The sequence below is a fragment of the Lonchura striata genome, chromosome 23 (genome assembly GCF_050655825.1).
Source record: "Lonchura striata isolate lonStrDom1 chromosome 23, ASM5065582v1, whole genome shotgun sequence".
Taxonomy (NCBI): Eukaryota; Metazoa; Chordata; class Aves; order Passeriformes; family Estrildidae; genus Lonchura; species Lonchura striata.
This window is the reverse complement of record NC_140725.1, coordinates 8,899,314-8,922,854: the sequence shown is the minus strand read 5'-3', so window position 1 is coordinate 8,922,854 and position 23,541 is coordinate 8,899,314. Positions and strand designations below refer to the sequence as shown.

The 23,541-nt window shown below is 44.1% G+C and overlaps 2 protein-coding genes across 3 annotated transcripts in view; one reads left to right on the top strand and one right to left on the bottom strand.

Moving 5' to 3' along the window:
• The first annotated feature begins 6,104 nt into the window (after positions 1-6,104).
• On the top strand, positions 6,105-22,573 carry LOC110469540 (uncharacterized). 2 transcript variants are annotated; one of them, XM_085559967.1, is made up of 3 exons: positions 6,105-9,630; positions 15,047-15,112; positions 15,293-22,573. In XM_085559967.1, exons 1-3 carry the CDS (start codon positions 9,506-9,508, stop codon positions 15,486-15,488), a joined length of 387 nt encoding a protein of 128 aa, XP_085416093.1. In that variant the 5' UTR covers positions 6,105-9,505; the 3' UTR covers positions 15,489-22,573. The 2 variants fall into 2 exon arrangements, 1 of the variants encoding a protein (XP_085416093.1); XR_002465261.3 differs by having other exon boundaries at positions 6,111-10,120.
• The window catches only part of YTHDF2 (YTH N6-methyladenosine RNA binding protein F2), a 16,184-nt gene continuing 14,548 nt past the window's right edge, over positions 21,906-23,541 (bottom strand). Inside the window, exon 5 of the mRNA XM_021528306.3 lies at positions 21,906-22,840. Within this exon, the coding sequence (XP_021383981.1) occupies positions 22,817-22,840 (24 nt within the window). The 3' untranslated portion in view covers positions 21,906-22,816. The remainder of the gene's footprint in view (positions 22,841-23,541) is intronic.

The following is a 23,541-nucleotide window of genomic DNA, read 5'->3' as shown; positions in this document are numbered from 1 at the left end:
TTAGTACAAAGGATAACCCTTACCTTGCTAAGCTTTATGGACATTTCTATTCTCACACAAACACGGAAGAATTTTTCAACTGATGAGAATTTAAAAAAAAAAAAAAAAGAGAAATAAAGTGCAGAAAATTCTAGGCATCCACACTTACTAGATGTTGGTTACTAAATATTGGATCTGTTTCGTGGGTGAGGATACTTCCCATTCACACACACAGATACACCTTTTCCCCCTGCAAACATATGTGTGATTTTGGGTCTGAAAGAAGGAACTATCTTTTTTCTGTTCAACAGGCTTTGGTTTTCAAAGTCAAGGCCTATTCTTCCTGGATCTATTACCTGGATTTATTGCCTAGAAGGTAAGAAAAGTCATGAAATATTTGGTAAAAACTGTCCTAACTACATCTTCATGTAAACCATTCAGTCTAACTTAGGTTGCTTGCATGCAATTTTTTTTGCCAAGTATTATGGCAATTAAGGAATAAATACCTAGATAACAGATCATGTTTTACAGGAAGACATCTATGGCATGTTTAGCACACATCTACAACATACCTTTTTTATTAAAGGACTTTTTCAAGAAATCTCTCCACGTTTAGTTGTTCCAATTCTTTAACTCTGGATTTTTTCAAATATTAAAAAAACTCTCATTAAAAGCAACACCTTGCTTTCCAAATATCAGCTACCACAATTCTATTTGGGTTGTCTAGATAATACTAATCAGTAGAGGGAAATTGTAGGTATCACCTTGAAAAGATATTTTCTCTTATCACAGTCTATATTTTTACAACTATCATTCCTATAGAAACAGAATTCAATTTAAGACAATAAGAATAGTTTTTAGACTGCTAATAAGATAAGAAATCTACTCTGAAAATTTACCAAAGCTCATTTGCTTTACAAGAGGAATGTGAGAAGTGGAATGTAGGCAACACGGTGGTGAGAAACCCATTCCAAACCTACCAACTGAATACCTTCCATGACTTGACTGGATCAATGGAGAAAATTCTAAAGTGTTATTAATGAAAAACATTCCTTGATTAAACAGAGGTTAACTGAAGAAAGAACTGGATTGGTTTTTAATTTCTTGAATTTCTGGAGGTTGAAACTGGAAACAGAATCACTACAAATACAGTGAAGAAAAAACTATTGATTACTCAGACCCATCCAAATGTCAAAGAGAGGCTTTGTTTGTAAGAGGTATGTCATAAAAAGGCACTGAATTCAATTAAAGACACATACTTTTGAACAGATAAGTCCTAAATTCACCCTCTGGAAAAGCAAGACATCAATCAGAATAGAAATTCTATCAGCAATAAGTGAAATTTCAAGCTGTTATTAATTAAAAGGTAATTGTGCAACTAGGTCACGTCTATTTTTTAAATATCCTATTGCAGTGCTTCTGCCAAGTAAAAATACTATTGGAAAAGCTGAAAGTGCACTTTCATTGCACTTAGTTGAACTGCAGCAGTTTTCACAGGAAACACTTAAAGAACCAGCAGTGTATCCAAGTTCCTAGCAAGGTACTTCTGGATTAGTACTTGCAAGTTTCTCAAATAGATGAACCATAGTATCATTTCAAGTCATTTGGTGTGAAAGAACATGTTGAGCATATATGGTGTCTTGTCCATCATTTTTAGCTTGTAAAAGAAGAAAATAGCCATTCTTCTAAATCTGCAACTACAGCATATGCAACATCTATGGAAAGTGTGCACTAGAAATTCAGCTAGAAATGACAATTTCTTAAAAGGCTGATAACTGAAGAGAACAGAACAGAGGCTGAGTTGCTGCACATCCCTACAATTCTTTGCTCTCATCTGGCAGAAATCATTTGATCTGGAAGCTCATTTGAACCTTCATTTAAGTAGTGACTAAGAGCACACGTCTTGAAATTACATTCTCCAGATCTTTCAATTTCTTCTAAATATTTCTTTTACAATATGAAGAACTTATGCTACAGACTGCAGAGGCACCAAGTAGTGACTAAAGGAACTTGCCTATCAATTGCTTCAAGGAAAGTAAATGTGTTTTCCCACTATCCTTCTTCCCTTCTCCTTTGGAAAATTGAAATCCTTTTCATCAGAGACAGTCAAATAGTCTATCACAACATCCAATATGAATGATCTAGAATAAATATTGTTCTCCAGAATGTCCTTCTTTTACCCTTTGAAAACTTGACTTTCAGGGGGAAAATGTGGTTCTTTAATCTTGGGTATTTAGACTCTATGAAAGTCTACTTTTCAAAAGTAAATGGTTAGGAATTGATTGGGAGGATTGCTTCTTCAGCAATATGTTTTAAAAGTGATTGTCAAAATAGACCAGTGAAATTTGGAGCGTAGATAAAGTCTATTAAACAAACTAAACAAATGAAAAGAAGTGGACCTGATTTGTACAATCATGTGCAGACACATATATGTACACATCAATAAAAATGAGTATTTTATTCCTGTAACCAAACCATCTTAAGTTGCTTAAAACCATAGGAATAATGACAAGTAATGTTTTCCATTATAACTCATAGAAGAAAGCGCTGCTACTGACTTAGAAAAAAAAAATCATATTAGAAACAATATTCAGGCCAAAATATTTTCAGAAGCAACATGGTTTCAAATAGACTTGGCTACTTTCTACATCTTCAACTGCCAAGAGCTATCTTTGCATTGTGGAAGAGAAGTGAAAAAGTGGCAACCAAAGAAACTGTTTCTTTGGTAGTTGTTTATGAGTTTGAGCTTTTAGGTTTTGTTTTTTGGGATTTGTGGATTTGGGGGCTTTTCCCTTGGTTTGCTATTGTTTCTAACACAAGATCTATTTTTTACGTAGAATGTTAATTAACCCTATCAGGAGATAGGTTTTGATTTGGGGAGTAAATCAAATGTACAACAGCTTTGATAGAAGTTCATGCCTAGAATGCAACATAAAACAACTCTTCAGATGGAACCAAGTAATTGTACACCTTTGGTTCTAGATACTTGGGACTAACTATTTATTTCCAGCAGAATTCTTTGCATTGCTTTGTGAATGTGTTGTTTGTTTTTTTTTTTCCTAAATATTTTGACTTTCCTGACCAAGACTGGAAACCAAAACCTGCAACAATCAATATCAAAACAACAAATTAATTCACCAGGAAAAAGAACTAGATGGTAGATTCACTAAAAAAAGAACTAGAGGAGATGCTTTTTTTTCTTTCAAATCTAGATTCTAATAGTGGGGTAAGTCCCCTTCAAGCAAGATGGCAGAAATAAACATAGGAGCATGTTGCTCTTAAAAGCTGGATGAAAAGCTCTGTTTAATAAATTATGGGCGTGTTCTGGGATTCTGGAAAGAATATAAAATTATCTTTAATTGACTGACATTGCCCCCCTCACACAGCCCCCTGAATATCAGGCTAGCCCAGAGATCCAAGGCTGTGAGGGGAGGAATATCAGGAGATGGCAAAGATTTCCAAAAGAGGCTCTTACCCCAATATATGTTGGTTCAGCTCTCTTTATTCTGTGGTGTCCAAGGGGAGAGTGGGGCAAAAGAGAACGGACAGGAAATGTCAGGGGTCTGTACAGACTTTGGACAGGGTGGGCTTCCCTGGCTCTCCACCAACCCCGTTAGGGCAGAAAGGAGGGTCCAGGGTTATCTGATCAGAGTCACAGGGACCTGGGGAAGGGGAAATAGAGTGCCCATGAGCTCACTGTAACACCTCATCCTTATTTGTTAAACAAGGTTACAGGAATTCACTGGGCTCGATTCAACCCTGAGTATGGGTTTCCCACCACCTACAGTTGGTGACATACTCAAGCCTCCTCAGGTTTGCCAACTCTATGTGGTTGACTTCTGAGGTAGAAGGTATGAGACCCTTGATAGCCTTGAAAATCAAGTGATGCAGGATCCCAAACGCCAAGGTAACAAGGAACAAAATAAGGAGTTACAAAATTGATCTAACAATAGATGTCCACCACCCCGTGAATCCCAGCCCTTAAACATTCTTTTCAGCATTCACAGGATGACAACTTGGACGGGGTTCATCACAGGGTTGCGTGGGAGGTAGGTTTTCTCTAAAAAGGAAAAACAAACATTTTAAGAAAATATTAAAGTTTCTGTTTCTGCCAGAAGGAATTCATGCTTGGGAACATTCTTCTTCTTCCATCCAGTGGCGTCTTCTCTTTGAAGCATCAGCTACTTGCTTCCTGTCCCCTTTTGTCTGACCTGGATTCTTGGGGACAAAAGGTTTCACCCACTTCTGGAGAATCCACCGAGGGCCTGAGGGAGTAGCTACACATACATGGCCACGACCCCAGGTTACAAGTTCATAGGGACCCTTGGTCTCCCAAGTTTCTGGATCGCTAATAAAGACCGGGGGATCCTGAGACAATTTGAACTGGTTGCCACTGTTAAAGTGACATACAACAGGTGGACTCATGTTTTCAAATGAGCAGTTCAGAAAATTGATGGTAAACATGTCTTTACAGAGCCTTTCTTGTGGAGACATCCACGGAGCTGAACAGTTTTGTTTTTTCAATACCTGTTTGAGCATCTGGTGGGCACACTCGACTACAGCTTGACCTGTGGGGGAGTGGGCAATGCCAGTTTTATGTTCCACTCCCCACTGTTGGAGAAATTTCAGAAACTCCTTGGATATATATGCTGGGCCATTATCTGTTTTGATCATTTTTGGAACCCCCAATACTGAAAATGCTTGTACTAGGTGTTGCTTGACACGTGCAGCCTTTTGTCCTATATGAGCAGAGGCATACACTGCACCTGAGAATGTGTCCACACTTCCATGGACGCATTCAAGGCGATCAAAACTCTGAATGTGTGGGATGTCTGTCTGCCATACCTCACAGCTGCTAAGGCCTCTGGGGTTTACCCCCATGCCCAATGATGGCACAGCCTGGAGCTGGCAATTAGGACAGTTGGTCACAATGGCTCGAGCCTGACTCCATGTTATCTGGAACTGTTGAATCAGACCTGGCACATTCTGATGGTAGTGCTGGTGACTCAGCTTTTCCTGTTGGAAAACATCAGGGAGACGTGCTTTTTTGACTGGTGCAGCAAGGGAGTCTGCCTTGCGATTCCCCTCTGCAATGTCACCTGGAAAATCAGTGTGTGACCTCACATGCATCACAAAGAATGGATGCTCTCGGTGAGAGATCAAATAAATCAGCCTTGAGAGCAATCTGAAGAGATGTTCATTCTCTATTTCTTTGAGCACAGCCTGCTCCGCCCTGGACACTACTCCTGCTACAAAGGCAGAGTCTGTCACCAAGTTGATTGGCTCAGAAAACTTCTCAAAAGCTCTCACCACTGCAGCCTGTTCAGCCACCTGGGGGGGATCCCTCCATAAGCTCAACATCAGCTTCCCAATGCTGAGTCTGTGGATTTCTCCATGTCATCACCGACTTGTAGGAAGCCCCAGAAACATCCGTGAACACTGTGAGAGCCTTGAGTACCCTCCGGCTCCTTTTCTCTTGAGGAATAAGGTGGAATTCCTCATTGAACAACTTGTGAGATGAGGCATGGACTGATATTTGTCCCCTGTAGCTGTCCAGAGATAGCTGAAGACTGGCACTGATCTGGAGCAAATGCTTTGGTCAATCTCTCAGGAGAGTTCCTTCCCTCCTCAGAAAGCCTGACTGGGAGGTGGATACATGCAAAGTCACACCCTGCTAATTCGCACAACCTCACCCTGGCCTTCTGAATCAGCTTTGCTATTAGCTCTTGTGGCCTAGTGATGGTTTTGGATCTTTGGAGCAATTGGAAAACCCATTCTATGATTAAGAGTGGATCCTTCTGCCCCTCGATCCATTGGAAAATCAACCCATGCAGGTGTGGCAGCTTTCCTAGAACAATGAACTGGAAATGCACATTTGGGTCACACCGGTGTGCCTGCCTTTCTGACAAGGCCTTCTGTACCTTTTCAATTGCTGTCTTTGCCTCTGGGGTCAGCTCCCTTGGGGAGGCTAGCTCCCTCTCCCCCTTCAATAAATTGAAGAGAGGTTCTAGGTCCTCATTTGTGAGGCCTAGCCAAGGCCTTACCCAATTTAAAGACCCACACAGTGACTGGAGGTCTGCTAGTGTTCTGGGGTTGCAATTGATCTCCAATTTCTGCAGGACAATAGTCCTTGCAGAGATTTCCAGGCCCAGGTATCTCCAAGGTGGCATTCTTTAAACTTTGTTTTTCTGCAATTGAAATCCAACAGACATTAAAACTTCAACCACTAGGTCAAGCGTGTATTGGAGTATAGAGTCATTGGGAGCACACACAAGCACATCATCCATGTAGTGAAGGATCCTTTCTCTCTGCACGTACCGGAGACAGTAGCAAGGCTATGTACTATTGGCATATGAAAGGACTGGATTTTGGACCTTGGGGCAAAATTTTCCAGTGATAGCGTTTCATTGGGGCTTCCTGATTGATGGTAGGAACCGAGAATGCAAACCTCGGGGCATCTTCAGGGTGCAATGGAATTTGGAAGAAACAGTCCTTTATATCTAATACAGCTAATTTCCAATTCTGGGGGAGCATAGCTGGACTAGGTATCCAGGTGCGGCTTTCGGGGGTCACTTGCGGCTTTCCCCCACCCCTCCCCGGCCCCCCGGGACCCTCCGGCTAGCTGTCCCCTCTCGGGGCCGGGGTTTTCCGTGGTCCCGCTGCCCTGGGCTCACCAGGCACCGTCTGGGTTAGCACGGTCCGAGCTGCGGCGCTGCCTCAGTCACCGCTAGGATTCGAGATAAAGAGACCAAGAGAGACCAATGGTATGCTTGTCCAGAGAGATTGTATTGCCTGAACCATAGCAGGGACCAAAGGCCCCGGGCCACTGCCCAGATACAGTTTTATACAGCAAAATTAAGAGATAAGGACTAAACAATAGAGACAGTGTTCAGCTAAGGCACATCAGAACCACCCCAGGGGCCGGGTCCAATGGGAACTGCTCAGGGGTGGGGAGAAGGGGGTCTACAGAGGAATGCTGAAGCGGGACTTTCCCGAAACAGTGGAGCATACATAAATGTATCTTTTACCTCAGTTTACCATTCCCAAGGCCTTTCTAAAACAACGGGGCATACATGAATGTATCCCTTTCCTCAGTTTACCATTCCCAAGGCCTTTCTAAAACCTTCCTCCACACTACCATGCCAGCATGATGGCAACATCCCGGGTTGGGGAGGTCCCATGTCTTCTACAACTTTGTTTATTTCTCTGAGATCGTGGAGCAATCTCCACTTGTCCTTCCCGGGCTTCTTTATTACAAAGACTGGGAAATTCCAAGGGCTGTCAGTTTCTTGCAGGTATCCTTGAGCTAACTGCTCCTTCACAAGTTTCTCAAGCGCCTTAAGTTTCTCACTACCCAAAGGCCACTGAGCTACCCACCTTGGGGTGTTATCCAACCACTTTAACTTGTGGGCAGGGCACCCCACAGTCGCTACTTCCAAAAATCCTGGGGTGTTTCAGGAATGCTCAACTGGACTCCCCACTGGGACATGGTGTCTCTCCCCCACAGAGGAGCCTTATAGTCTGCCACAAATGGGCAAACACTTGCCAATTTCCCATCAGGTCCCTCAATTTGCACAACATTTTTTGAAATTTTTGCCAATGTGGTTCCTCCTATGCCCTGAAGTTTGCCTGCCACAGGTTGCAATTCCTAGTGTGGTGGTCACATGGTTTTAGGTATTACCGTGATGTCTGCACCTGTGTCCAGAACCCCTTCAACCTGAAGGTGCTCTGACCCATGTGTTAGTTTGCATGCCATTGAGGGTCTATCCTCTCCTACTACCTCTGCCCAGTAGATCTCTGGTGATTTTCCTTCTACTGTTATTTCTACTGGGATGGGGATGGCTTGTGCCAGAATTTGCCCCTTTTCTAGATAGAATGGAGGGTGTAAACAGCATGCCAATAGCATAAGACTGGATATTTTTCCCTTAATAGTCATGGGAACTATTTCAATCTCTGGAGGTGTGTGTGCTGTGTCCCCAGTAACAAAATACTCACTGTCCAGTTCCATATTGTACACCTGTAGGTCTTGTGAGCTGTTTTACAGGTCCACTATAATGACTTCCCAATCAGTGGATCTGAAATGAGATCCTTTGGCAGTCCCTAGGCGAGGTCTGCCTAGCAGCTGCTCGACCTTGTTAGTTGTACATTTGACATTTTTATTTTTCTCTCCCCCCCGCCACCATGAGTCCTACCCTCCCCCTTATTCGTTAAGAGAGAGGCCTTGTCCTGTGTGGGTTCTGCTATATTTATGTCTTTGCGTGTAGCTGTCTTAGCAGTGTGCACGCACTGTACACTTAGTTTTTGTTTGTTGATCTGTCTCTGGTTCTGGTTTTGAGGACAGTTTCTGGCAAAGTGTCCTGGTTTCTTGCAACGCAGGCAGATGATGTGCTGCAGCTGTTGTGATGACATTGGTTGTCTCCTTGGACTTGGTGCAGCAGTGGCAACAGGCTGTAGTTCTGCAGATGTTGTATGGCTGTCAGGGGTATCGAGCAGCCCTGCTCTCCTGACGCAGGCATCAAGCATCTGAGCAAGACTAGGTGCTGGGTCGAGAGGAAGACTGAGAATAATTCTATGACAGGTCTCATTTGCATTCCTCTGAGCCATTTTTTAAATCAGCTCTGTTTGTACCCCGGGGTGTTGCACCTATCTTTCAACTTGGGTTCTCAAACAACCCACAAACTGTAAAAAACTCTTGGAAGGAAACTTTAATGTTTAATGTTAATATAGCTGCCTTTAGCCTCCGTTACTGGTAACTAATACAATGTTTTTTCTGCAGCATTACAGATTTTTTCCAAAACTGACCTAGATAACAGTCTGGTTTGTTTTTCTGGGCATTGTATGTCTCCTGTACCACATAAATGATGCATTGTAATAGGATTGCCATCACTGTCAATGGCCTCACTGGGTGTGTGTTGTATTTCTTGTAAAACTACTGTCAAAGCTAACTTCCACTTACTTTCCTATATCTCATATTCAGAAGGTGTTAGTAAACATTTAAATAAATCAGTGATATCATTAGGTACCATTTCATTTGAATTAAACGTTGCCCTAATCATACCTTTAAAAATCTCACTGGACCTCCCAAATTCTCTCTGTATTTTACAGATCTCTGTTTTGTCTCTATATGGTAGTGGCTGTTATGAGTGAGCACAAGAGGCCATCTGATCCGATTAACAGAATTTATTTAATTCATTTAATAGAGTATATGAGAGCAAAGCAAAAAGCAGCGCTGCGGCGACAGAGGGGAGCAACCGCTCCGCCAAACTGCCGCGCCTGTGATCCCCTAGCTCACTGTTTTTATCTTCTTCCTTAGTTCACTCGTTTCTTCTGCGCAATCGCATTCTGTTGCTAGGTGGTCGTTTTCTGCCTTCTGGTGGTCGTGGGATGAAGACTGGTTGTCTTCCTCACAGGTGTCCTTTGATCTGGGGATTCTCACAGTCTCAAGTATACGTGTTATCTTAGAAATGCGTGTTATCAGTTAAGCAATGCAAAGCCTATTGCCTACTACCGCTGTAAAAGCTTAGGAATGCGTGTTATCAGCAATTCACAGCCTGTTGCCTATTACCGCTGTAAAAAAACAAACTTCCTTGAAACAAATTACTATCTGCAGCTGCATCGAACAAAAAGGTCACCCTTCTCTTACAGTGGCTGGTATGTTCTGGTACCGTTTCTCCTTCCTAAATAAACAACCGTTGCTAGAGATGGTATAGATTCATCTCTAATGTCGGTAGAGGCAGGGTTGTGTACCCCCGCCACCCCCTGAGTCCCGGTAAGAGGCAGCGCCAGGGTGCCGGTGCTGCGGTGGAAATTCTGGGCTGCCCTGACTTCCCCCCGCGCCGGGGCTGGGAGCTGTGCAGGGGCGGCCCCGGCCCCATTCCCGTTCCCGGGGCAGCGCGGGGGCTGGCTCTGATAAGCAGGGTGTTGGGGGGCTGTCGGAGATCGGAAGGGATTGAACGAGGGGCGGGTGCGTGGGGGCAGGAAAGGATTGTGAAGGGGAGGGGGTTGGAGCACGTGGTCACTGCCATTATGGTGCCGCGTGTGTTTCAGCGGCATTGCTGGGTGCTGGGAAGAGAATTCCTCAGTTTCGGAGAAATACGGACTATATTTCTCAGAAGAAACAGGTGTTAGAAGAGGATACAGGGTGGGTGAAGGGATATCAGGGCTGGGATATTGAGGAGGTGGGTAGGTGGGGGGAAAGGGGTTATTCGGACTGTGATTCTGTGTTTGTATGCTCTTTTCTGCTTCTAAAAAATCTTTTTTCAGGCTTGTAAAAATATCGGAATAAATCGAGAAGCTTTATGTTCACCATTTTCGACTTTTAAAGTTAATATCTGTCCAATTTGGTCCCAAAAAGAAAGCGAATTCAGTTCTTGCACAGTAAAATTTGGTATTTCTGCTAATAGCCAGCATGCAAAATGCAGGAGGAGCTTATTTGAGAACGATACATTGTTTAAAATGTTGCTAAGGTCTTTTAGTGTGCTCTTTTGTTCCACCGATACTTTTGCACCCATTATTTTAATCGTATCGCTGGTCTATTCTCCACCAGACTTTGTAACACAGTAAGAATTGTTTGAATTCCTGCCGTATCGCGGGATCCGGGCGGGGGGACGGGTTCTCGTCCCGCCACTGCTGGAGCGGCTCCTGCCCTAACTCTGGGACAGGGGATTTCTCCCGCGCAGGGTTCCTGGCTTTACCGTCTCGAGCAGCTCCCGCAGTCACTGTGGTAATAACCCTCCCAGCCAGGCGCGATCCCGGGGTGATGTGATCGGAGGACTTACCAAGCCTATGAGCTGCGGGGTTCGTCTGTGAACTCGCCTGGGGTCCCTCTCCAGCCAGCTCACCTGGGGTACTCAGGCGAGGTCCCCGACCTTTCCCAGTCACTCAAAGCCTTTAAAGGCAGCTAGAGTAATAGGGCAGTTGACTGTCCCAAAAAGCTATTGAGATCCTCTGAAATGGAGTCTCCAGCTTCTGCGTGGGCTTATGGCAGCACACGTTGGGAGCCAACTGACGTTCCCCCCTCACACAGCCCCCTAAATATCCAAGAGGAGTGGAAGTTCCAAGAGGGCGTCTGCCCCCTCGGGGGGCCTCTCATCAGGGGGCTTCAAGGTGGGCTGGAACAAGGCTTGGGCCAATGGGGTTACAGGCACTTGATGTTTCAGGGGAGGGTTACAGGCGTGGGGTGAACCGTACATCTTTTAGGGGGTGAGATGGAACAGTCCATTTGACCCCTGGACCCATCCGTAGGCAAGGGCATTGTCCGGCTAGCAGGGAGGACTGTTCTCATCCTGGCTGTATTACTTATGAATAATTCTATTTATCCATCCTTCCGAACACGTTGGTTCAGCTCTCTTTATTCTGTGGTGTCCAAGGGGAGAGCGGGACAAAAGAGCACGAACAGGAAATGTCAGGGGTCTGTGCAGACTTTGGGCAGGGTGGGCTTCCCTGGCTCTCCCCAACCCCATTAGGGCAGGAAGGAGGGTCCAGGGTTATCTGATCAGAGTCACAGGGTCCCGGGGAAGGCGGCACAGAGTGCCAATGAGCTCACTGTGACAGATGGTGGGAAAAATAGTGGTGAAGTATAATGGAAATACTCTTTGATTTAGTGTGTTTGTCTTCTAGAAACAACACTTTCTAGAAACAATGCTTTCTAATATTAAATGGCAGAGCCGCCAATTGAATCACTTTTGAAAATTTTTCCCAGTCTTCCAAAAAAAAGTTTATGCAAATACTAGCCAAAAAAACCCAAATTGACCCAAGAAATATTAAAAATTATAAAGGCTATTAAAAACGAAAAAATTGCTGATGGAATGCTAAGAGGTGTACATGTCGCTAAAGAAATACTGTAACTGAAAGCCATGAATTCTTTATATCATCATTTCATCCTCTTTCATATTTTAAATGTGAAAGAAAAACATTATTATGGATTCTAGACGTAGATCTCAGATTCATCTGACATATCAAGCAATTATATTTTTACTGGTTTGCTCGATGTTCTGCTGACTGCATTGCACATTTATTGGCTTGGTTTTTTGCTTCTTTCTGCTTTCAATACCAGGCAATCCATGCCATTGATAAAGAGTATGATTTCTCTCACCTGAGCAAATACATTTAATCTGTAAGACCCCTTTCTATTAAATGGACAGAAAAGGACTTCATTTATTCCACCTAACATTGATTCTTTTGGTAAAGGTCACCTGGAAAAAACTGTTTTCTGCTGGGATTCAACTCAAGGATTTGAATAATTGAGAAGACTGGTAGGCACTGGAGCATGGAGAGCCCCTCAGCCTCTGGGGATATATACTACAGAATAAAATTATCAACTCTCTCAACTTTATTGAGTGTACTGAGCACAATTCTGACTAGAAGCTGTTGTGCACATTGATAGCCCTTTGAAAGACATGTGGGAAGATGAATCTCACCTCCTGATCTGTGCATGTATTTGTATTTCTATTGACTATTTAGGAGAGCTAGATGAATTGCAGATGTCTAAAGTTAGGCGAAAAAAACCCACTCTCAATGCCTAGAAACAACTCCCTAGAAGTTGCAAAACACACAATGCTGCAGTTCTGTAAAATTTGCCAAAGCAATGACTGAAGCATTACATGTGTGCAAACTACCTGCACAGAGATATTTTTAGAGATATTCACAAGATATTCTTCACATAGGAAGATATGAAGACACATTTTTTAGCTCTTCAGTGAGTAAAACCCCTCAAATAGTTAAGATTTCTGAATTTAGCACTCCTGCAGTCACAATTCTTTAACTTCACAGGACTTAATTCAAAAACATCCAACTCAGAGAAAGATTGGAAAAGCCATATAGGTAAGAAAATAAGAAATTGCTTACCCAGAGTGTGTGTAGGAACACAGGGAAAGATCTAAAAAGAGCAAGAAAACAAAAATTAACAGTGACAATAAGATATATCCTGCAAGTTTCCAGCAAGAATTATGTATTATTTAATCAGTGACAAACTCATAAGAGCCTACACAACTGGGGCAAGATGAGGATACGTGTGCAGTGCTGGTACAGTTTCTCCCTTTGAAAAGTAGTGGAAAAGCTATTCGCTGAGGTTTAGCCGACTAGAGATGCAGAACAGGGGGCTCCAGAGCTGTCTGAAGGGAAGTGCCGCTCCCCAGCGGCTTCCAGCAGAAGCCGCGCTCTGCAGCACACGGCTGCCGCTCCAGTGAGCTGTGCACGAAGTAGTCGTTTCTTCGCCTCTGGGAGCCAGAGAGAGTGGTAGCAGGTAAGAGGTGAAGAATGAAGCTGCAAAGAAGCAGGCTTGTGTGTGCAGCCTTTGGACTGCTAGACGATGGTGGCTGCCACTCTTGTGCCTGTTCAATTCACTGGTAGCATGCATATGGAAGGAAGGTGTTCCAGGACAACTTTCCTGGGTTTTGACTTAGTCCTGATGCAACCCTACTTGGAAAGTCTTGCTTGTCCCCTGAGGCTCCGAGATGCAGAGAACGTGATGGCAGCTGCAGGAAAGAAGGGCTGCGCTGAGTTTGTTTACAAGCAAGAAGATAGATAGCTTCCTGTGCTTGGGAATGAGCTGCAGCTGGATTTTTGCAATTGCCTTCACTGTGCACAGAAGGCCAGTGCTCTGCTGCTTCGTTCTTCACCTTCTGTGAATGGCACACTTCTGAAGCTGAGCCAGGCTCTTCACCTTTGCTGCTTTTCAGCATCTTTGCTCCACCTATGGAAAAAGTTGCTTTTAAGGAGAGGCTGGAATAATGGAAGGAACCCAGTCCCTCTCACCATGTTCCCACTCATTACCAGTTGCCTCCAGTTCGGTCCCAGTTCTCTGCTGCATGGTCCCAATCGTTCCCAATATGCTTCCAGTCTCCCCGGTATGGTTACAGATACTGCCAGTAGATTCCAATATCCCCCAGCACATCTGTAATCAGTTCCAGGCACTAGCAGTGGCCCCATAAGGTGTTAGTTTTCCCGGTATGATCCTCCAGTCATGGTCAGAATATCCCAGTTGCCTCCAGCATGCATCCAGTCATGCCCAGATCCTGCAATTGGCTTGCAGCATGATCCCAATTTCTCTTAGTAGCTCCAAGTAGCCCAAAGTATGAGCCCAGTTGTTGCTCTGTTTTTTAAAAGTGTTAAGTTTTCTTTTAGAGTTCTTTGGAAAGTTTTCAAGTTCTCATTAAACTTCTTTAGCCTTCTGAGAACGTTTTAATCTTTGAGAGACAGAGGTCCCACAGCATTTCAGGTGGAAATAGAATCATTAACATCTTTCTCTGTGGGTGGAGAGAAATGATTGCTTGGTCTTTGGAGCAGTGTGGTTGGAGAGGTAGTAATTCCATCCTCCAATCCACGGTCACCTTTGGCATTCTCGAAATACCTCACCAGATGTTGGAAGAAAACAGGCTCTTTTTCTCTTTGGAACGTCCCAAGCTTCTGTGTACTCATTTCTTGTCCAATAGCGACATCTGTTGGCGCCGCGTGTGAACGACACCTGTGGGTGACCTCTTGATTAACCCTCTCTCTCCCGGGCCTGACTGCAGCCCTTGTGGGCAAGTCTGCTTCTATGGCGCCTGGTGGCAGCTGCCCACAGAGGCAGCCTAGAGGAGCAGATCCCAGTGTCCCTCAGGAGCCCAAAAATGGGGATCCCAGAGAGGGCAGAGCACTGCCAGTAGCGGAACCCTCAAAAGCCTGGAGAAGGGAAGGGGGGCTCCTTGGAGTCCCTGCGCCCCAAAGCAGAGAAGAAGGGGAGAAGGGAAGCCGGGAGCCCAAAAATTCCCGGCGTCTATAAACAGGGAGACCCAAGGGGGGGAGCTTTTCACATTCCTGGGACTTCCAGCAGCCTGGGGAGGGCAGGGATCAGGGAGCAGGGGGACCCTGTGTATAAGCGTGACCCCCAGCAGCTGGGGTAGGGGGGAAACCCAAACACCAAAGGGGAGGGACCAGGAACTGAGAACTCAGGAGATGCTTTTCCAGGGCTGAATCTTGGTATTGGGGAGGTTTAGTGGACCCCAGATGGCCGGTGACTTCTAGAGATGGACTTGGGCAGAGGGGCCTTCAAAGTCAATGTGCTCATCCCTTCTTTTCCCCAAACCAGGATTTCCCATTCCCAAGCCCTTGGAGGCTTCAAGGAAGAGGAAGATGCCCCGGGACACCCAGGCAGGTGAGAAGGAAGTCACTGCCCTTTCCCCCCTCTCTCCTGCTCCATCTCCCAGCCCAGCATGGCCCCCGGCTGCAGGATAACCCCCCTGATGACACCATCCTGCCGGGGATGCACTAGGGGGATCTCCTTCCCTCTGGCACAGAGGCAAATCCCATCCTCTCCTTGTCCTTTCTCCCCCAGACAGTCAGGAGCTGAGGATGGAGACTGGAGAGGACAAATCCCCGTGGCAGAACCTCTGGAAGAGGCCATTTTAAGCGGCGCCAAGGCACAAGAAAACGACAGGGAAGGAAAAGCCCCGGAGATCCCGCACGAGGAGGGGCTGTTAAGAGGCCATCTGAAGCCCCCTCATTCCCCATTTGCCTTCCAATTGCCATGAGGAGGAACCCCTTTCCCACCTGCAGTTCCGACTTGGAGAAGGCAACAGTGCAGGCGCAGCCACTGCACCGTTACACTAGCTGTTCTGAACAAGGCTTCACAAGAACTTGGCAAAGACTTGGTGAAGACCTGGCATGGACTCAGCACGGGGCGGCCTGCTGCAATGCCTGCTTAATTCTCCACCTTTAAGCCTAATGAACTGTTGGGGTGACCCTGGTGGTCTCTCACTGAAGACCCCTCACCTGCCTCATTACCACCGTGACAGACGGAGATCCAGAACCCTCTTCCAAGGACTGAGACTGAGACCCCTACCACAGGGAGTGGGGGAAATGGTGGTGTAACCACTAATGACATGACCTGTTCTCCTCCAGTAACTTCAATGGACTTATTCTTCATTGTGTTTGTTCTGCCTTGGTGGTTTCAGTTGACTCACCAGTTCCCCCACAGAAATTTTCAATAGACTCTCATTGTTCTGCATGCTCCCCTCTTTCTCCTTGGTGGACTATAACTGGACCCCTGGGTTGGGTAGGACTTTGGAGACTCTCCCTGACACAAGACGGATCCCCATCGTCCAGACCAGTGAGGATCTAACCTGTGTTGGTAGCTATTCCCATCCACCTCTTTCCCTCTCACTCTCTATCCTTCTATTTCTTTTCTGACCCCACTACCACATTTATTGTTTTGGCCCCTAATAAAGGTGCATTTGTTGTGATTAAACTGATAGTCCCCTACTGTTTGTCTTTTGCACTTTTGGGATCAGTTAACGAACCATCATGACACACTGCTACAAGTGGATCGTGACATGTCCGGACCTCAACATTTCCAAACTTCGCAGGATTTCTCCAAAACTACAGATGTCAGCAACTAGGAACCTGTGTGATCTTAGATCCCCAAATACCACCTCTAAGCAGATACCCAGAGCCTGGAGAAATTACTTCTTTTTCCCATGGAAAATGGCCTCCAATTGTGGCCACTTGCACTGGCCCACAGTGGCATCCTGACCTTAACATTTCCAAACTTTTTCCTTATATGCTTTTCATTGTTTTATAGAATTTTCTTTGACGTGATTTGATTTTTCCGAAACTTGGCTTGTAAACGTTTTAAAGGTTGTGTTAAATATACTTCACAAGTAGTTCAAACAGCAGTACTAGCAGAAATATTTTGCATTTCAATGACATTTTACAGTTCCTTTCAAGAATGCTTGTTGGATTCTTTTGTACATAACTCTTAAAACTCCTTTCTTCAAAATGTGAATTAATTTATATAAAAGAATATAATTTGTTTAATCCATAATACTGACTTTTGCAAAATGGATGCTCATGAAAGTGCTGATTTGCCAAGCTTATGTACCGCAGCATTCAAGATGAAACAGAGACCCAAACCAAAATGGACACTTCATAGTCACTTATCTAATGAGTTACCATCAATTAAGGTAAACCAAAACTGAGATTGGAAACCCTTAACTACCAGATATTATTGTCCTTATTTAATTAAGCCAACAATGTGCTCACCACCTATGCAAATAGCAAAGATTGTGTTAAATCAATATCAATTCTTCTAACTTCCAGAAAATACCTTGAGAATTACATTTTAACACAAGAATGTAATTACAATACAAACACAAGGATGTGTCATTTTTAATCGTATACCAGGATGTCACCTGTAAAACCTAACTAAGATGTTTCCTTTAATAATTTCAAATTGGTTTGATAAATGCTACTTTCCAAAGCAGTTGTATACATCACTAAACACAGAATGGTTCCTACAGCTGTGGAGTGTGTTACACCACTGCTACCTTCTACATGGCACTTTAAAATGTATTCTTTTTAAACAGAAAAAGGGGGAATGCCTGGTGCTATCTATACCCTAAATCACTTGACATTATTAGAAGGATTTTATATATTTAAATATATGAGGACTTGAAGTTTTTATCTGTTTAAAGGTATGGATCACAGACCTGAACTAAGGCAGACTGTTGAAGTAAAAAACATTGATTTTTCCCTGTTGGTTGGCTTTCCCACGGTTCTAAAAGTTGAAATGTTTCCTGTTCAGAGAGTTAAGTTGTAAGTTTGTAACTTCCAAGTAATGAGCCTGCGGCATGCCATTTTGAGAACTTGTATTGTTGGTAATCCCATCTGACAGCTTCTGGGAATAAATGTCACAACTTCAGTGATACATGGGATGCATCACTAGCTGAGAGAAGCTAGGGTTGTTGAGCTAGGGAGAATCATCTGTATCGTCAAGCTGTCTTTGTGATTTGATCTGCAAGGAGCTCTGCAGAAGATGACAAAGAATACTTTAAATTTTTATACAGAAAAGGGGAAACTGTGACAACTGTGGCTGGTCTATAGCTGCACAGATATCTCGGTCATGACAGACACTTACTCGACCAGCCGAGCTTGTTAGAAAAATAGAAGGAAACAAGTCCCCAGGCATGTTACTGATGGGTCAGATTCAAACTCCAACAGGGGAGCCCGGCCAATCGTTTGAAGTATGAATGCACCCAGTGAGCTGGGCAGAGTAGAGACCCTTATCCAATCAGATAAGTGTGGGAAATTTGAAGCCTCTATAAAAGGGGCTGACCAGCAATAAACTTTGGTTGTTGCTGCACGATATCAGTGTGTTTTGGTTGCTTGTCTATCTCTGAAATTGCGACAAGCTGCAGCCATACCAAACCTCCAGGATTCCATTTGTTGGAAATTATACAAAGTTTAGTTTTTTTTTAATATAGCTTCAGTCTGGAGCTCTGTTCATCTTTGCCCAGGACAAAAGAAATTGAATTTCTTTTTAAAGGACCATTTCAGCACTCAAGGCCTGACAAGTTTAACATCTCAGCAGACTGGGAGAAGCACAGAAGATACACAAAAGATAATGACCATTAACAAACATCAACTCCAAACTTCACCCCTGGCATTGTTAGAGACACCTGATCAGAGAAAATGTAGGTAAGAGAACAAAGAATGAAAACCTAATTAGCATCAAAGGCAAAGGGATCAATAACCAATAGGAAACCAAAGTCTAAGAACTGTGTAACTTGGGACCAATGAACATTGAACCAATGAATTTATCTGAATTTTGACTGTATGTGAAAAATCTAGTAAAAATCATGTGTGATGAAAGGATTTTCTCTGCACAACCCAGGCAATACATGAAAGAAATTATTTCTGTTGCACATCCTGGCCAGAACAACATCCTGGACAAAATAAAGCGATTCCTTAATTCTTTAACACTAAAAAATATTGTTGGAGAATTTTTGCTTTTCCCATAATTTCAGCGACACTGTCACTTCCAGCCAGAGCACTTGTGCTCAACCATATCAATGACACAGGCAGAAAGGCCTTATCCCAAGCCAGAGTTTCATTGGAGGGTCATCAGCTCCCTGGGAATTGCTTTAAGGAAGGACTGAACTTTGTTCTGCCACTTCCCATTTGTTTCCCACATGAGCCAAAGTGTCAGGTCTGGCCATACAGGATTTGAGCTACCAAATGACACCTCTGAGGATGTTTGTGATTACTGTGCTGGAAATGACTCTGAAAGTATTTGCTTTTCCATCCCTCAGAATTTCCATTATATTTGATATACTATCCTTCAGAGGGGTTTCTTTCCAAATAAGCTCTCAATATCCCAGTAAATTTCAGCTGGGAAAAGGGAGCGTCTGGGTATTTTTATTCTGTCTTATGTCTTACAAGCTGATTTAAATTTTAACTGAAATTTTAGGCAACTCTTCCCTGAAATTGGGTTAAAGGAAGGTTCCCACACACAGACACACTTATGCAGCACTTCATTAGGAAGCCTGGGGAGCCATAGCATTTGAGCTGCCTTGGAGTTGGGAAGAAGTCCCTGTTTTAGAAGTTTTCAGTAAACTACTTAAGTGCTCCTGAGTGCCAATCTGTCAGTAGCAGCTTCCCATACATCCCGGGAAACTAGATAGGGACCTCCTAAATATCATCTGAAGTGGGCAGTTTTTTTTTTTTCCTCCAGCAGCACTTGGCAGTGAGTGTTGGGGATTATTTAATCGTAACTGTACCTATAACCTGAGACTGATCCTGATTGTTTGATTCTGACATCATTGAAGCATTGGATTATGGAAAACAGACAAGACAGTGTATCACTCATTTATGTTACCTGGTGGTTTTTGGGCAGGGCTCAGCAATTTGCAGTGGGCATGATCAGGGAGAGGAGTCACTGCTTCCCTTTCCAGCAAGGTATGGGAAAGACAGCCTAAAGGATGAGGCTTGGGAAGGAATTGTGAGATGAAAAGTAGCCCAAATTGACCTTAAATTCCTGGAATGGTCTGGGTTGGAAAGGATCTATCACGGTCAGGGACACCTTCCTGGGGTGTCCATGGAATATGTTCTATGCCAGGCTGGTGGAACAGGCATGGTTTTATCCCTGAGCCCAGTCAGGGGCATTTTTGTGGTTTCTGTGGAAAGAGGTCTGTGAGCTGCATTTTGGGAGCTGGAAGGCTCCATACCTGGAAATGTTTCCAGTACTGCTATTTGCATTTTTTCAGTCTTGGTCAAAACTGGGCATTACATTTCTTCCCAGAGTGAGGTGGTTATCCATTGATGGATTACACACTAGGTGTCTAAGGGTTGTGCTGTCTTTCTCCTGAATGGAAGAGTGAGAGTGCATGGATGCTGCCAACTGTCACAAAGTATGAAAAAGTTCTCATGAAACTTAACTCTCCAAAACTTGAATGAAGCTAAAAAGAGATGGGAATGCCCTTGGCAGAAAAGCACCTGTGAGGCAAAGCAAGCTTAAAATGCCTGCCTGTGAGCAGGAAATCCAGGAGATATGGCTGCTGGCTCCTGGTGTCCTGGGCTTGCCAGGCACGTTTTGTACTGGACTGCAATGCAGTTTTCCTGCCTCTGGGTGGTGGCACCTGCATCCCACTGGACAGGGAAAAGGTGGAGAGAGCAGCAAGTGAGAAGACAGTTGCTGACACGTATCAGTGAATTGCAGGGCCTCCTGCTGGGTCTGCGCTATTTTAAAGTACAAAGGAGATCAGTCTTGGGGTGTTTGTTCGCCTGTGGGGTTTGGAAGTGACACTGGACATGAAATTCTAGAGCAATTCCCCTTGCTGGAGTGAGAAGCAGTGGGATCTGTTTGCTGTCTGCTTCTACATCCCCTTCACCTCAGTGTCTTGAGGTTCCAGGTAATCCCACCTCACCTTTGCTTTTCCAGGGGTCTCTAATTTAAATTAAAATTTAAATGCCATTTTGAGTGTGGCATTTCCGTAAGGGGCAGTTGCTATACGTGATACTTAGCACCGGGTGGCAGCAGTGACTTCGGTCCCAGCCAAGATCTGACTGTTTTACACCAAGACAGAAAAAACCTCTGAATAGTCAGAGCTATTTCTATTGCCTTCATAGAGATATTTTCTTCCATTTTCAAGCCCTTTATTATTTAATTTATATACACAAAAGTTGTACTTGCATTTTTTTAAACCTTATATATTTCTATTTAGAATTTCTTATACTCCAAGATCCTGTACATAATACTGTAGATACAAGGTTGTATTTTGAAATCGATTTTAACAATCATTTTTACATACATAAAAAGAAATGCTACCGTTTTTTGTATTTTTTGCACAAACACCTCCTAAACTTCAAGGCAAATTTGGGGTTTACAGCCCCAAAAGGGCTGTGACCTCCCTTTTTTGGGAGGACCCCACCTAAACCGCTCTTAAAATCTACTCACCTTCTCCTCCACTGCATCTGCACTCTCCCAGTGGCATTAGGCTGCCCCAAATGACCATCTCTGCATCACCTCCTATCCCAGGCTCCCTCATAGCTCCTTTCCCAGTGCAAAGGGAGGGGAAAGGTGGCAAGTAAGGGTTTATTCCATCACTCATGTAAACAGTTCCTTCATCAAGTCTGTTGGCACTTGGGGGCCCTGACACTGGCCGAACCCTCAGGACACCTGACATTGTTCCACAGCAATGCTTGTCAGACTGGTCAGCTCCTGGAGCAACGGGCTGCTGGACAGAGGTGGAGTCCACCAAACTTGAGCAGCAGGGTCCATGATTAGAGAAGGAGTGGGAGGTTTTTTTATTTTTTTCTTCATGATGAGTGTTTTTCCCAGGGAAGATGATTTGGGCTGTGACATGTCTGCATTTCCCACACCTGGAAGGAGCTTGGATCATCCCCAACTTACCCATGACAAGGGAAGGAATCCTGGGAGCAAGGCCAGGTGGATGCTGCCCCTCACATCTGGAGCCAGGTGATACTAGGGAGTCACAACAATCCCAGAGGACTTGGAACAGCCCCAGGATTGAGCTGAGGATGCCAAGGTGAGAGCACCCTACTTCAAACTCAAGAAGAAATTCACCTCTGCACTCCTTATTTTCAGGTATTTTTCCAATAGCTGTTATCCAAGGAGCTGACAGCATGGAGAAGGGAGCAGGAGACAACAATGATGCTCAACAGGATCTCACATTTATTATTGAGAAGTGATTAATGGTGAAAAGAAAGGCAACGCCCAGTCCTCATTCGCTTAACAAGAAACTGAAACATAGTCACTACACACTTTACAATATTTCTTCCTTGGTTTGTTTTGGGTTTTTTATTGTCCAAAATTCATTTTCCTGTAAACAAGACAAGTTTTTACCACTGTTCTCAGCTTTCAAAAAATCAAATTCATCCAGACCTAATCTTTAAATCCGTATAATGCACAAGAACAGAACGTTTCTCAGGACTCCTAGTACATGACTTTTAAGTAACAAAGGGTCAGAGAAAAATGAACCACCTTTAAGACATAACCTCGTGGACACTTCTCTTTTCAATTCTTCTTAGGCCAAAACCCCAACTTCCTCACAGAATTCCTCCTCTTCCAGTCCAGGGAAAACAAAAAAAAAAAGTTACTCCACTTTGCATGGTGGATGTTACAATTCAGTGTTCCAAGTGCAAATATCAAAACCTGGAAAAGGAGGCCCAACAGGGTGGAAGGAGGAGAAACAGTGGAATTTAAAACTTAGAGAAAAAAAATGCATATGTCACTTATGGACTTGAAAATTCAAAACCATAGTAAAAAGACAAAACCAAAGCGTATGCTCTGAAATCACAACCAAAACCAAAAGAAAGGGGACAGGTTTTACCTCTACTCTACCTAGAAGGGATTTTTTTTTTGTTGTTTTTGGTTTTGGTTTTTTTAGTCCTTGTGATATTCCAATTTTTTTTAATTGGAAGTTTGCAAAAGTCTTTTTGAAGTCAAAGGAATTAAGAAAAAGAAGTCCTAATTCTCTCTGGGATACTCTTGCTCCTTTCTCTCTCTGAAAGACAGCTGGGATGCAATCTCTGTTGCAATCTGTGCCACAGGAATAGCCTTTTACTTGACACGGCCTTGGCGTTCCTGTAAAAAAAAAACAAACAAAAAAACAGAGATCTTATTAACTGAGAGCAGTTTTATTCACCACTGTTACACATCAGCATTCCAAGATATGGCTCTCCCATGGAGCCTGTCCCATAGCCAGCAAAGTCAGGAAAAGAGCATTATTGGTCTTGTCAAAAGAAGTGCTGCTACTGCATCCAGTCATTGCAGAGATGTGACATTTCTGAGGTCAAACAGCTCCTCATTCTCCTTTTTTTCTCATCTCAGGTGATTCACCGCCTGCAGAGCTACATCCAGCTCTGGGGATTCCACTATCAGAAGGATGTGGAGCTGCTGGAGGAAGTCCAGAGGAGACCACAGCAACAGAAATCTGAGGGCTGGAACCCCACTGCTCTGGTGGAGGTAGGCTGGGCGTCTTCATCCAAGGAGACCTCTGAGGCCCTTTCTGGTGCCTAATGGGGCTCAAGAAAGGTAGAGAGGGACTTTGGACAAGAGCCTGGAGGGACAGAACATGAAGGAATGGCTTCCCACTGCCAGAGGGCAGGGTTAGGTGGGATCTTGGGAAGAAATTCTTCCCTGTGAGGCCCTGGCACAGGGTGACCAAAGAAGCTGTGGCTGCCTTATCCTTTTAAGTGTCCAAGGCCAGGTTGGACAGGGCTTGGAGCAGCCTAGTCTAGAAGAAAGTGTATCTGCATTGGAATGAGGGTCTTTAAGGTCCTTTC